This window comes from Anastrepha ludens, chromosome 4, assembly GCF_028408465.1.
Source record: "Anastrepha ludens isolate Willacy chromosome 4, idAnaLude1.1, whole genome shotgun sequence".
NCBI classification, from domain to species: domain Eukaryota; kingdom Metazoa; phylum Arthropoda; class Insecta; order Diptera; family Tephritidae; genus Anastrepha; species Anastrepha ludens.
In genome coordinates this window covers 57,320,268-57,334,315 of record NC_071500.1, presented here as the reverse complement: position 1 = coordinate 57,334,315, position 14,048 = coordinate 57,320,268, and the positions used below count along the sequence as shown (strand labels likewise).

At 36.6% G+C, this 14,048-nt stretch overlaps 2 protein-coding genes across 2 annotated transcripts; one reads left to right on the top strand and one right to left on the bottom strand.

The window, feature by feature from the left end:
- Positions 1-327: 327 nt before the first annotated feature.
- On the bottom strand, positions 328-2,648 carry LOC128862466 (mini-chromosome maintenance complex-binding protein). The gene is made up of 4 exons (XM_054101111.1): positions 1,448-2,648; positions 1,111-1,290; positions 809-1,052; positions 328-741 (listed from the first exon to the last, which is right to left on the bottom strand). The coding sequence occupies exons 1-4, from the start codon at positions 2,497-2,499 to the stop codon at positions 355-357; spliced, it is 1,863 nt and encodes a 620-aa protein (XP_053957086.1). The 5' UTR covers positions 2,500-2,648; the 3' UTR covers positions 328-354.
- A 2,459-nt stretch (positions 2,649-5,107) lies between these two features.
- LOC128862465 (cohesin subunit SA-1) lies at positions 5,108-13,836 on the top strand. Its single transcript, XM_054101110.1, has 12 exons — positions 5,108-5,322; positions 8,914-9,226; positions 9,293-9,466; positions 9,539-9,838; positions 9,896-10,026; positions 10,082-10,384; positions 10,450-11,285; positions 11,344-11,702; positions 11,769-11,928; positions 11,983-12,113; positions 12,181-12,718; positions 13,313-13,836. The coding sequence occupies exons 1-12, from the start codon at positions 5,255-5,257 to the stop codon at positions 13,360-13,362; spliced, it is 3,363 nt and encodes a 1,120-aa protein (XP_053957085.1). The 5' UTR covers positions 5,108-5,254; the 3' UTR covers positions 13,363-13,836.
- The last annotated feature ends 212 nt before the right edge of the window (positions 13,837-14,048 follow it).

Genomic DNA, 14,048 nt, shown 5'->3' with positions numbered 1-14,048 from the left:
ACTTTGGAGTTCCGTTAGATGAATACTTTTAATTATAACTACTAAATAAACCCACTTTATTGTAACATAAAACTTCAAATAAAATATAGGTATAAATAAAATAACTTCGATCAGTTTTAGTAGTGAAAATTAAGAGGGTAGGGCATTGTATGGCAAAAATACAAGATTGTGAAGAAGAAGAGTATGTTTGTTTTGAATTGCGAAGGAAGCTGACGCCAGACTTGTCAAAATCGTGAAAAATATGGTAACCGTTTTTTAATGGCGCCACCTTAGATACTCAATTCGTCTTGATTATATGGGTTTAACAAAGATATTTAAAGGAACGCATTTAAGTATCGCTCAATTTCTTCTTTATTAATTGCTTCCTTTTCGTGTTACATTGTTTGACAATGCACTGATTCTTTTTTGACGATTTGATTCCATCTGCTTAGCCCGCTCCCATGCATCTTTATCTAGCACGTTTTTGCCTTGCGCAACAGCCAGTAAGCGAGCTAATACTAGTAAATGATGCAGCTCTTCCGCATCACGAATACTTTTGTTTTTACGCATTTCTACAAAGTCGTTTTGAATCATTTCACTTTCAGCTTCTTTAACACTGAATTCGGCAAGTTTGGCTGTTGTTAAGAAACATCTAAATTGGTGTAGACGTGTTGGATTTAAATAATGCCGTGCAGCCTTTAACGATTCTTCTATAACATCAAGGGATTGCTCATCATACTCGATTGGGACATAAGCATCGAACTGTGAAATACATATTAAAAATAAATATAATAGTTTAACTGACATCGTTTCAACAACGTGTACTTACCGGGAGAATACTTTTCTTTTCACTGAAACACAATACCGGTATGTCCACTTCATATTCAATTTCATAGTACTGGAAATTGCATTTTAGCTGCTGATGCTTCATTACATGCCCAAGAATTTGCATAGACAATACACCATTGCTGTTTAAAGTATCTGATTTGGTAAACGTTTCGTCTATAATTAGGTGGGTTTGCGGCGCAAGCTGAAGCATGCCCGAGACTAATTTGTTGGTTTCATAATCTTTCCTACAATAGAAACGAAAATTATTACTGTTCACCGAAACGTCTTTCCTTTGTGTCTTACTTTGGCCCAAAAGTTGAATCGTTCAATGTATCCGCGGTCATTGCGATGTAATGACTGGCTGGTATTAACAATCCTAACAGTTTGTAAACTTGTTTTGTGTATTCTGGAATTCGACTCTGCGGTATATTGAAAATGTTTAGAAGAAATCTTCCAAGGCATCGACATTCGGCTCGACAATAACTATAAATATCAAAAACCAAAATTGTATATTTTGATTGATTTTAGCGACTAAAGGCCATATTTAATATGCAGTGCAAAAAATCGTGGCTACATTACTGAAATGATCCGGAATTACAACTATGCAGAGAAACCCCAAAGGGTTTCCAAATCTACTTACACTGACGATATAAGATGTGATAAAAAATAATCAGCTGCCAAATCATCATTGAATAAACATAGTTTTAAGAAAACTCGGAATTCATTAAGCACACATAACATATTGAAGGTATTAGTTAAATTTTGACTGCAGCCTTCTTGCGAAGGTGATAGAAGTCTTTCATCCAGCAATGGGTTGGGATGTGGCAAGCAGTGAACGGCTATTGCATGAAGGCGCGGTATAAGGGATGGCGGAGGATTTTGTGCTTGGATTTCATTAACGTTATCAAAGGCATCAACATCCATCGTTGATGCGTCTAATGCGGGATTTACCGATAGGAAACCGACCACATCAAGAATAGTATTCAATTTATATTTTTCAAAGTCGTAATAAATTTTAATCATACAAGCTTTGCTAGGACGATCAGGTATGGGCGAATTTAGATGGTACTCCATGCCAATGACTGAATTTGAAGTGCGACCTACTCCATTGTTTTCAGAAGCATCATTTGGATACACCTCTGCACGTTTGCGCTTATTGGCGACATAATGAGAATTATTTCCGGCTGCCGCTTCTATTTCAATATCCATGCTTTCATATCCGGTGGAAGCTCCACGTTTTTTACCTCCTTCTGATGCCATTTGCGTTATCATAGGTTTAGGCAAAGTGTTACGACTGCACTCAGATTCATAATCTTGGCACCAATCGTTTAGACCAGGGATAGATATTACGAAAAAAGTTCGGCGTTCGCCATGCACATTCGCCTTTGTTTCGTAGTTTACACGCTCACCATCATTTAACAATAGACAGTCACGATATTTCCCTTCTTGAATTCTAGAAGTGTTATCTTCTTTTGTTACTTCATAACGTTCCAAATACATTTCAGGATCATGCATGTCTTGAATCATGCCTCGAAACCTCACAATGCTCATATCCTTCAACTCATGCAGCGGAGTGTAGTTCAGAAGGGGAATTGCTTTCCATCGCTTCGGATCCTCCAGCGACGCAATAAAAGCAATACCATCCTCACTTGTTAGCTCCTCCGGCAATATATTTGCACTGAAATCAGGCATTTTCTATATTTTATTCTACAGAACAGTGTATTAACACAATGATATGTTTCGGTCTAATTCGCAAACAACTTATGTTACTTTTTTAACTTGCATGGAAATGGCGGGATGAAAACAATCTATAACATAGTTCGCAAATATCTTACTTGTGGTCATGGTGAATTCATTATTAATTCGCCTTGCTGTGGTGTAGTAAATTGGCGCCCACCATTGTTACCAAGGTACATTTATTAAATATCAAGGCGAGTTGAGTGTAATTCCTTGTGTCTGGTTGTTTCCATTACTTTCGCCTACTCTTCTTCTTCCCTTTGCTTGTTTATTCTTGGACTCTTACGACACGGCGAATAGGAAAGGTGCAATCTGTTACTCTATCATTCTTGTCCTTGGCTAGCACTTGAGTTATTGGCGTTGCGTCAAAGCGAAGCGAATGCCAACTCGACACGAAAGATACATGTGCCTTTATTTTAAGAAGGTGTAAATAAAAGAATTAACCCTTTGTGGTGATTGTACTATTTCTGTTACATATCAGTACTTAAGCATAAAATTATACAAAAATATCAAATGGCGAAAGAACTGAAAATATCTGACCATAGCAACTCAAAGTCCAGCCTTACAAGATTCAATAGATATAAGTTAGACTTGAGAGAGCGTAAAAGTTGCTTCGTTTGGCTGTGGTCAATTCCGGAATATTGTGTTTTCTGACGAGAAAATTTTTCAAATTGAACAATTCGTAAACTCCCACAACGATAGGGTTAATTTGACCAACCGTTCATACGAAAATTTGAGTCATCGATTCGCCACCAGGAGGCAGCACCCGCCACAGATAATTGTTTGTTTGTTTGTTGACAGTAATAGTAGCCCCGCCAGTGTCGGGCATATCACCGGTTGTCTTCATCTAGCTCATCTAGAGTTGTTGTTGTTGTTGTTGTAGTAGTATCTTCGCCCTGTCAGTGTAGTGTAATCACCGGTCGTCTTCATCTAGCTCATCTAGAGGTAGGCCCAGGAAACATGCTGTTTCGACGCGATGGGTCCAGAGGGAGAGGGGTGTTAGATGAGTCGGTTTTAGGGGGCATGTGAAAAGGTGGTTAGTCTCGTGCGGGGACTGTTTGGTATGTCGGGGTCGATTCTGGATAAGTAGGAGTTTAACCTGCTACAATATCCAGAACGTAACTTTGCCAGCGCCACAGGTAATGGCGTGGGCTGCTGTAAACGCAGATGGGCGCTCTCCAAGCGTTAACGTATTCTGGAGGTTGCTTTGAAGCTGTGGGCAGACAAACATTTCGGTGGTAAACCATGGCCGTTTCATTAGGACTCGACACCATCTCACAAAGCTCGAGTGAATGACTAAAAAACAATGTTCCGATTCATAAGTATACACAATGGCTCAAATTCACCAGATGCGAATCCGATGGATTATTCTCTTTGGGCCATTTGGAGAGCAAAGGCCGAACTTAAAGATTCACCAGTCTCCAGACGTTGAAAAAAGCCATTGTCCGCGTGTGCACCAAAACACATTCAAGTCACATTCGGTCAGCTTTCGATTCGTTTCTGGACCGTGCCAAAGGTGGTGATATCGAACAAAAGTAAATTGATTATTAATTTTGTATTATTTTCACATATTTTTCAGTTTGAATTGAATAAAAGTAATTTTCTAAACTAAAGTTGTGGCATTTTTAATTGGTTGCACTTCGAGTGCCGGATTCTATTTAATATATAAATGGCACCCAATTTATAAAAGTATTAAATAGTACCAAAGCCCCCACAAAATGATTCATTATATGTATATATATTTGATAAAAGCAAACAAATTGAAATTTCAAAACTAGCAATTTGCGTTGTCAAAGGCACTGTCACAGTTTAGCTGCAATTTTTCTAAATTGAAATTGCTGGAAATCTCCAGAGGTATATTAGTTAAGGTACTAAAATTTGGACAAACAGAACATAATATGTTTTATAACAGCATATTTTATCGGAGGCAGGATCCGTTTGAAAAATGGATGAATCGAAGGGAGAGGGACCATGTTCCTTTTTCTGGCGACTCGAGAACATCTCAGCAGTTATGCTATAGTTACGAAACCTTACATTAACCAGTTTCAGACTGCTTTAAAATTTTAGTATATTTTTAAGATACAGAGAAATGGCGAGTCGGTGCCATTTTATTTATACATACTGCCTAAGGCAATTTCTTTAAAGGCGGTGGCACTAGACCAACAACAACGTTTCGTACATTATAATGTCACAGCAAAAGAAAAATGAAAGAGTGAACTAAGTTAAATAGCCGACATGCAGTTGGAACCAGAAGGATACGACGATAGTGCGAACGGAACGACTTTTCGTCATTGTCTTGTCCTGACATCCTAATATGCTAATGTAATTCCGTTCGAGTTCGGAAATCCCAAATTCTAATGAAACACCGTATCTATTTGTCCAACGTTTTCTTTTGACTTGGGAGGCACTTGTAAATTGACGAATGTACCTTGGATAATTTTTTATAAATGAAAATTTCATGAGTGCTAAATGACTATATCTAAAATATATCGATAATCTCTAAAAACAATTCTCAAATATCGACGCGGAAGAAAGATTTCTGTAATGCCGGTTTATCGATATAATATCAACAATCCTAGAATCCAATTTGTGAATGCGTCCTACGAATACAGAAATATAGAAAATTTTGTTTTAAATTGTTATTTGATTTTGTACATTGTTATATCTTTAGCAATTATAGAATACTAAGTCGGTGCGAACTCACGCTGTGATGATGGCGAGGCGGGGTGGAAAGCGAATTCGGATGAATGACCCACCTCCGGAATATGAAGAACATGGGTAAGTAAATTTGCATTGCACAATTGTACATGTGTACAAACTAGAGCCCTGTATAATGGTGGAATCACAAAGGTGGAGTAATAAGAGTAGTGCAAGAGATTTGAAACTGCACGTTCGCCCGACAGCTCCACGCAATCGGGAACAACCCTGATTTGTAACCGGCCAAGTACAGCCACTCTTTACACTCTATGCTACTACAATAACAGCATTTGGCACTGCCTTATTGGAAGCTTGTGTTTCTTGGGTTATGTAAAAGTGGTAATGAGCAGGAATATACAAAGTTTTATCTACTCTAGGGACTGGTACTTGACTTTGTGGAAGAATAACAAGACGAACACCACAAATAGGAGGAGGAGCTCGGCCAAACACACCAAAAAAAAGGGTGCAATCGCCAATTATATATATATATCGTCCCCTTAGTATTAAAATAGCCTATACATTTTTTGATGTTTTGAGAAAATGAATTTCAAACTTTTTGTCGAAAGTAGCTCTCACTCAAATCTCGTCATGTCTGTAAGTATTTTTTATTTTTTGACTGACGTTTTGACCCACTTTGTGGAACTAGAATTTGACCAAATTTTGACCACATATAAAATCGACGATGGAGAATTCAAAAATTCAATAAAAAAATAATAGCCTATGAGCACATAGGCTATTGTTATACTAAGGGGACGATATATACTTGACTTTCTTTTTTTAATCCTTATACTCCTGTGCATAGTACACAAATGTTATAAAATATAATTTGTAGACATTGTAGAGTTGTACACTATTAAAAATAAATCCATGGAATAATTATGTCAACATGAAAAATTTAATTAACATAGATAAACAATTCCAATAAAGAATTGGAAGCGTCCTCCCTTGCCTTCTCTATAGTATATCCATATATACTTCGGGTATTGTGATATAGGTAATCCCTTTTCTGCTATTACTCCATAATTTCAAACTTTTATTAACTTATTATTGCTTAATATAGTGTATTGTGTGGCTAATTTTGAATTTGTAGTATTCTATTTGCAGCCAATCGGCAGATTTTTCACTGAAATCAAAAAAGTCGAAAAGGGAGGTTTGTAAAATTTGGCGGATAATGTGATATGTCTATTCGGGTAAAGTGATATATAGTCACTATAGTCAAATTAAATTTGTTTTTAAAAATTCCACTTCAGTTTTATTGAAAACTTACCTGATCTATAGCTAAATAGACTCGCGTTAATGGAAAAGTAAATATTCTTTTAAAAAAATTTGTGTTAAATTCTAAGCAATTGGTTTGCAAAGTATGCATTTAAGTTATTACGATCGCACCACTCAATGAAATTTTTCTCATTGGGAGCAAAAGAAACATTCGACAGCATGTATAATTTTGCTGCAGCGGCTTTTTCCCGCTATGCATATTTTCAACAAAAAGTTCTTGTTGAAACATGTATAGTTCAGAAAATAAGCGGGTATATCACATTACCCTCCCATATCACAATACCTGAAGTTACTCTATCCATAACATATTTCACCTTTAAACACTTAAAATATCCCTACCAATAAATACATGCTTGTGGGAACCTCATGGGAAGGCACATCAATCAAGTACCAGCAAGGGGGTGTAATTTTGATTTTTTCTATTTATTTGTTCTCCAAATTGTCAAGTTTTGTTTATTTATTTTATTTATTTATTATTTTATTTTTTATTAAAGTCAAAACATACAACCATAGGTTATTTTTACAATGATTCACCTTAAGGGGGGAAGCTGGTCTAGAATTTTGAAAAAATCGAAAATTTTTTTTTTTGTCTTACAAGGTGCTTTAGGGTCTTAGAAATAATATACCAAATGAGGGATGCCAGCAAAAATGTCTAGATGCCCAAATTTTTCATTCGACGGCAGTGCCTCGCAGGTATGCCCCGAACGCTACTTACAACTTTAAACGCGTTTTTCTCGAAATCACTTTTTTTAAACTGGCCGAAGACATAACTCGAACAAATCTTTACCGATTCTTACGAAATTTTGACAATACATTCGAAATACCTTTCTCCGGAGACGTACGTAGGATTTTTTATTTATATTACATAGTTTTTTTTTTAATCAACAATTTTATGTCGTTCTTTATAGTGAAAATTGTAACTTTTTGTTCAAACGTGCACCATTTCGCGAAAAAACAAAATATCGAAAAAATTCTACGTACGTCTCTTTCTGTTGTTATATAGAAACTAAAAAAATTTTATTTTTTGATCCAGGACAAAAATTAAGGAGTTTACGTCTTCGGCAATGGACCCACTAGCAAAAAAGGCGCCTTAGGAGAACTGCTGGACAGCGGCCATTTTGAAATTAATTCAGACGAAAAATTTTGTATTTGTACCATGAAAGCTATATTATTAAACCTATTTCACAGATTTTCGATTGATTCCTTTGTTGAGTCAAAATAAATTCATAAAATATGCCCATTTGTTGCGCTCTAGGCCAGCTTCCCCCCTTAAGAATAGTTTACATAAAAGGATTAACAGTAAAATCAAAATTAAAATTAAAATTACAGATAGTAGTAAAGAAGTATAAGTTGGAGAAAGTATTAAAAGGAAAGTAAGGTAAACAGGTAGTAGTAGTAGGAGTAGGGATTAATAAGAATAGATTTAAATAATGTGGATCCATTTGACTACATTCAGCAATTTTCGGCAAGATAGCGAAGCAATTTAGTTTTGAAACACGAGCTTTCTTTTATACGTTTAATTTTGTAAGGTAAGGTATTCCAAAGACGGACAGAGAACACAAAGTATTGACGTTCAGTCACCAAACAACTGTATTTCATCGGGACTAAGTTTAACGAACGGCAGGACTTTGAAGGCATAAGTCGATCTTTGAGGTATCTGGGTTTCTGAGTGTTTATGATCTTGTGGAGTAAAACTAAACATTTAAACCTAAGCAAGTCGTAAAAGGATACGGAAGCGATTTTTTTCGCAAACACAGAAATATGGTAATAACGTTTTTTAAAGTACACGTATCTTGCAATGTTGTTATACAAAACATTAAGCTTACTACGACACACACTATCACAAGGAGTATATAACTCACAACCATACAGTAACGTTGGTAACAAATACGTTTTAGCTAGTAGCAAAACTGTCAATATTTGTTTATATTGACATTGTAGGCACCAAAAGCAAAAACAAAATAATCTTGTTGCTGTCGTAGTTGGAGAAGCATAAATATCCTCCATACATATACGGGGAATGCTGCTGAAATGCCAGTCCTTCGCCGGATATAAATCCGGGTCGTTCCGGTTACGTAGAACCGACTGTCGTGGGAATGTGGTACAGGCAGCAGTTTAATGTGCCTTGGTTAGTAATCAAATGATGCCTGGATGCTACTTTGCATCGTGGTAATTATATATAAAAACAAAATAATTTGTCAGGTGTTTGGCCTAGCTCCTTTTCCTATTTGAGGCGTGCGTCTTGATGTTGTTCCACAAAATGGCGAGGTACCGCCGTATTTTTCTGAAGAGCTTTTTCATAGCAGAAATTCTTTCGGAGTCACGTGCACATACGTCTCTATACATATTTTATTTTACTCTACTTTGAATATCTTTGCGCTCTTGTGCAATTCACAGGGAAGCGTTAAATGAAAGTACATCGGATGGCGATAGCCCTATGAAACGAATGACCCGACTCCGTGCTCGGGGAGGAGTGCGTGACAAACCGCCAATTATCGATGACGATGAAGACGATTTTTTTGCACCTGTGGTGCGCAAACGAAAACAGCCAGGGCAGCGGAAACCGCAAGGGGAACGTCGTGAGCGCGTGGAAAGACCACGAAAGGAGCACATTGAAAAGGAACAGGAGAGGGTTGATATGGAGAGAGATGTAACTACGGATGAGAACAGTTTGTACTATATTGTACGGCATTCCAAGTCAGCAATAGCGGTAAGTAAACATTATAGGGAACAGGAAATTTTTATAACTTCTGGTATCACGCAAATTTTCTTACAGAGTATTGTTGATGATTGGATTGAAAAATACAAACAAAATCGTGATTCTGCCCTAATTGCCCTAATGCAATTTTTCATAAATGCAAGTGGTTGCAAGGGTAAAATATCTGAAGATATGCCACATCCAATGGAACACACCGCTGTTATTCGCAAAATGACTGAAGAATTTGATGAGGTCACTAACATATTAACCTGATTTAAATTGGATATATTTTTGATTTTCAATTTTTCTTTTTGTGTCACACAGGAGAGCGGTGAATATCCATTAATAATGCCTGGCCAACAATGGAAAAAATTCAAAATGAATTTTTGCGATTTTGTCCAAACTCTGGTGAAGCAGTGCCAATATTCTATCATATATGATCAGTTCCTTATGGACAATGTAATATCACTTTTAACGGGTCTTTCTGATTCACAAGTGCGTGCTTTCCGTCATACCGCAACTTTGGCAGCTATGAAATTGATGACAGCTTTGGTGGATGTAGCTTTGCTAGTCTCAAATAATTTTGAAAATGCTGCAAAACAATACGAAGCTGAACGAGTTAAGGTTTGTTCAACATCCTAAATTTAAACTTCAATACATTATTGACTTAATTGTACTTAGTCACGAGACCGCCGTGCATCGGACCGCCTCGAGTCTTTGATGACAAAGCGTGCTGAGCTTGAGGAGAACATGGACGAAATTAAGAATATGTTAACTTACATGTTTAAATCCGTTTTCGTACATCGATACAGGTTCTATAACAATTTTGAATTAGAGAGAAAAAATAGTATAATTTCTTTCTTTTAGGGATACATTGCCGGATATACGTGCAATTTGTATGGCTGAAATCGGTGTCTGGATGGAAAACTATCCTCAAAATTTCCTCGACGACTCATACCTAAAGTACATTGGCTGGACATTACATGACAAAGTCGGCGAGGTTCGGCTTCGTTGCCTACAGGCGCTTCTGCCATTGTACGATAAAGAAGAACTAAAAGGGAAATTGGAGCTTTTTACATCGAAATTCAAAGATCGTATTGTTGCTATGACTTTAGATAAAGAGTTTGAGGTTGCGGTACACGCTGTTAAATTGGTCATCAGTATCCTAAAGTAAATAACATTTAAATGATCTTAGAGTTCAAAAATTTAAACTTTATAAATTTTTTATGAATAAGGATACACCCTGACATATTGGCTGATAAAGATTGTGAAATAGTGTATGAGCTGGTATACTCATCGCATCGCGGCGTCGCGCAAGCTGCGGCTGAGTTTTTAAATGTACGGCTCTTTCATTTAACTGCGGATATGGAAGAGACTAAAACGAGACGCGGTAAAATACGCCTCCCAAATACACCTCTAATACGGGACTTAGTGCAGTTCTTTATTGAATCAGAACTGCATGAACATGGTGCCTACCTGGTAGACTCTTTCATTGACAATAATGCCATGGTCAAAGACTGGGAATGCATGACTGATCTACTTATCGAGGAGCCGGGCCTCAACGAAGAGGTTCTTGATAATAAACAGGAGTCAACTCTTATCGAAATAATGGTCAGCAGCGTAAAGCAGTCAGCGACAGGTGAGGCGCCCGTTGGGCGTGCGAGTAATCGTAAAATAACATTAAGTTCAAAAGAGCTGAAAGCAATACAGGATGAAAAAGTTAGATTGACCGAACATTTCATTATAACACTTCCTCCTTTACTGGAGAAATATCAAGCGGATAGTGAGAAGTTAGCTAACTTATTGGCGGTGCCGCAGTATTTTGAACTAGATATATATACTACAAATCGGCAGGAATCGAACTTGCAGGCTTTGTTAGATAAAATGAGTTACATAATGTCTGTACATACGGATCGAGAAGTACTTGAGACCTGCGCTAAAACACTTGAGTACTTATGCAGTGAAGGAAGCGCCACTTATACCCGCTGTGATGTAGCACGGTCGAATATTATCGACACTGCGGTTAATAAATATAAGGATGCCATTGATGACTGGCGGAACTTGATTGCCGGTAAGTTAATGAACAACATATTTAGAGAGAAAAAATAATAAAGTTGCATTAATTTCAGGTGAAGAACTGCCCAATGAAGATGAAATCTACAATGTAACAATATCGCTCAAAGTGATATCTATTCTCTACGCTTCTCATAATCTTAATCCGTGGAATTTATTCGAATCAGTCTTCCAAGATGTGGAAGAGTGTCAGTCAAGAGAGAACTCTGAACGTACTTTACCCAACGAAGCTTTGATCTATTGTATTGAAGCGTGCTACTTTTCGATAAGTTGGGGATTGTACTTTGTTGAAAATCAATGCGAAAGTAGTAACATTGCTATGGTATGCACAGAATTGCGTGATAACTTCATCAAATATATGTCTGCTTGCCTTGAACTAACACGTGACGGGCCAACGGAACAAATTCAAGAGTCGGTTAGTGGGTGACTTTCATGCTGCATATATTTTTTGAACATATTGTATTTGTTACTCTTTTACCAGGCTTATCAGTCGATATGTGATCTTCTGATTGTCTTTTCGGATAAACTTTCGAAAAGTGACAATGAATATATACGCGCTTTGGAGTATAAGTCAACGCTGGACGAACAATTGATTCTAAATAACTTCGTACAGCATTATGTTTTTACAATCAAACAAGAAGGTATCTAAAAACTTTTAATTATTTTAAAGTTAAAGTGCGTATATTTCATTGCAGTTGTTCAAGACGAGACACGAATTGAGGAATTGCACAAAAAACGTAACTTCTTGGCTTCATTTTGCAAACTTATCGTTTACAATATTATACCCACAAAAAGTGCAGCCGGCATGTTTAAACATTACGTTAAGGTGAATAAATATAGTGAGCTGAAATTGAAATGATTCGCATTAACATTAAAATCATTTATGCTTTTAGTGTTATAATGAGTATGGCGACATAATTAAAGCCACACTAGGAAAGGCGCGGGAAATAAATAAAATTAATTTCGCCTTGACCTTGCTCCTCAGTTTGATTGCAGTTTTCAAAGAATTACAGCAACAGTCTGAGAATGGCTTAATTTCCAAAAACTCCCATGATTTCTCTGATCTAAAGGAATTGGCTAAACGATTTGCGCTGACTTTTGGTTTTGATGCCATTAAAAATCGTGAACCGGTCATTGCCCTACATCGAGCTGGCATACTCTTTGCTGTCGGCGATATACCCGAAGACCCAGTAGCGGCACCAACACGTATTTTATTCCTTGAAGTTTTAAATGAATTCAACAACAAATTATTAAAGCAAGATAAAAAGGTGATATTGAGCTTCCTTGATCGACGGATATCGCCGGGTATGCCATCGAGCAGAGCAGAAGAGTGGCAACCCCTTGTTCTCTATCGAAATTCGCTACTACATGGCGAAACCGATCAAGCGCCATTAGCGAAGCGGGCTTACACGCGGAAACGAAGGGAACATGGTAAAAAAACCAATGTTTTTATATTAGACGTAATATATATAAGAATTATGTTTTTATTGCCTAGACAAAATACTAAATTTAACAAATACTAATTATATTTGCATTTGACCTTAACGTGAATTTAATGTGAGCCAATCATTGCCATAAACTTCAACACAATACAAAAACAAGTTTGGAATTTACTTTCACTTGGATGATTGGTTTGCTCACATAGAATTCATGATAAGGCCGATTATCTTCAATTTGACTAAAAATTAGTAAACTTTTAGATAAATATATTTTCATGACCCCCTTAAGGTTGTTTATTCGCTATGGACTTTTGACCCAGCAATAGAATTCGACTTGGCACTTTCTTGGACTTCGACTTGGAACCATAAAAATGTTGCATTTTAATAATATTTTAACTGCTATCATTCACCAATGAAGATCAGAATCAGTTTTATTGAAATATGAACGAAAACCGCTAAGGTCAAGGGTTCATATGTAGATATGTGTATATAGGTATATTTTATGCCAAGAACTACAACTTTCAAACATTTAAAATTTGTAAACAAATATTTATATATCGCTTTTCGACTCCGGTTGTTCTTTCAGATGACGAGGACGATGAAGATGAATATGAAGAAGACCACAATGATGCCTAAGCCTAAGTTGAAAGTACTAGTATAAAAAAAAAAAAATATCACATGCCTTGACGTCATTGAACATTTTAGGTTCAAGGCATAGAATTTGATTTATTCCCTTATTTTATTTATTCCCTTATCCCCTCATTTATTAGTTAGTAAACAATAAGCTTTAAGACTATTTGATAAAAATAAGATAACCAAATAACAAAGTGAACTAAATATACATTATAACAAGTGTCTAACAAGAAGATTCTTAAGAGCTGGCTTGGTAGAACAGAATCATAATTCATAGCGCCCGCTTTAAAGGGGTATTCATGCTATACATTTTTTTCGTAACTTCTAAGAAAAAATGTGGAACATTAAAACGAAGAAGGTTCGAAGAAGGTAAGGACTATTCGCCGTACCCGATATATAAAAGAGTTCACCTAGCGTTTAGGGGGAAAATATTCATTAATAAACAACGAGAATGGTGAGACGTGATGAGTCTGTTAATTTTACGAGATTTGTATTTTATAACGAAAATGGGTTCATTGTTTCTTAAAATATCCTTTTTGAAAGTCAACAGATTTCTTCATTTGCTTGAACTCACTTTTGTCACTCGGAAGGGGATACCTCCAAAACGAGCTGTTTAAAATCTTCAACAGCTTCTTCAGGCGTTGAAACACGTTGACCTCGCGTTTTATTTTTGATGTTCGTGAACAAAA

What these genes read in the sequence shown, in the direction of transcription:
- LOC128862466 (XM_054101111.1), bottom strand. Translation starts at nt 2,499, where the DNA reads ATGCCTGATTTCAGTGCAAATATATTGCCGGAGGAGCTAACAAGTGAG. An exon ending in GATTCAACTTTTGGGCCAAA is followed by an intron (nt 1,053 to 1,110) that starts GTAAGACACAAA and finishes TTTCTATTGTAG; the next exon opens with GAAAGATTATGAAACCAACA. An exon ending in AAAAGAAAAGTATTCTCCCG is followed by an intron (nt 742 to 808) that starts GTAAGTACACGT and finishes TGTATTTCACAG; the next exon opens with TTCGATGCTTATGTCCCAAT.
- LOC128862465 (XM_054101110.1), top strand. Translation starts at nt 5,255, where the DNA reads ATGATGGCGAGGCGGGGTGGAAAGCGAATTCGGATGAATGACCCACCT. An exon ending in CCGGAATATGAAGAACATGG is followed by an intron (nt 5,323 to 8,913) that starts GTAAGTAAATTT and finishes TGCAATTCACAG; the next exon opens with GGAAGCGTTAAATGAAAGTA. An exon ending in ATTCCAAGTCAGCAATAGCG is followed by an intron (nt 9,227 to 9,292) that starts GTAAGTAAACAT and finishes ATTTTCTTACAG; the next exon opens with AGTATTGTTGATGATTGGAT.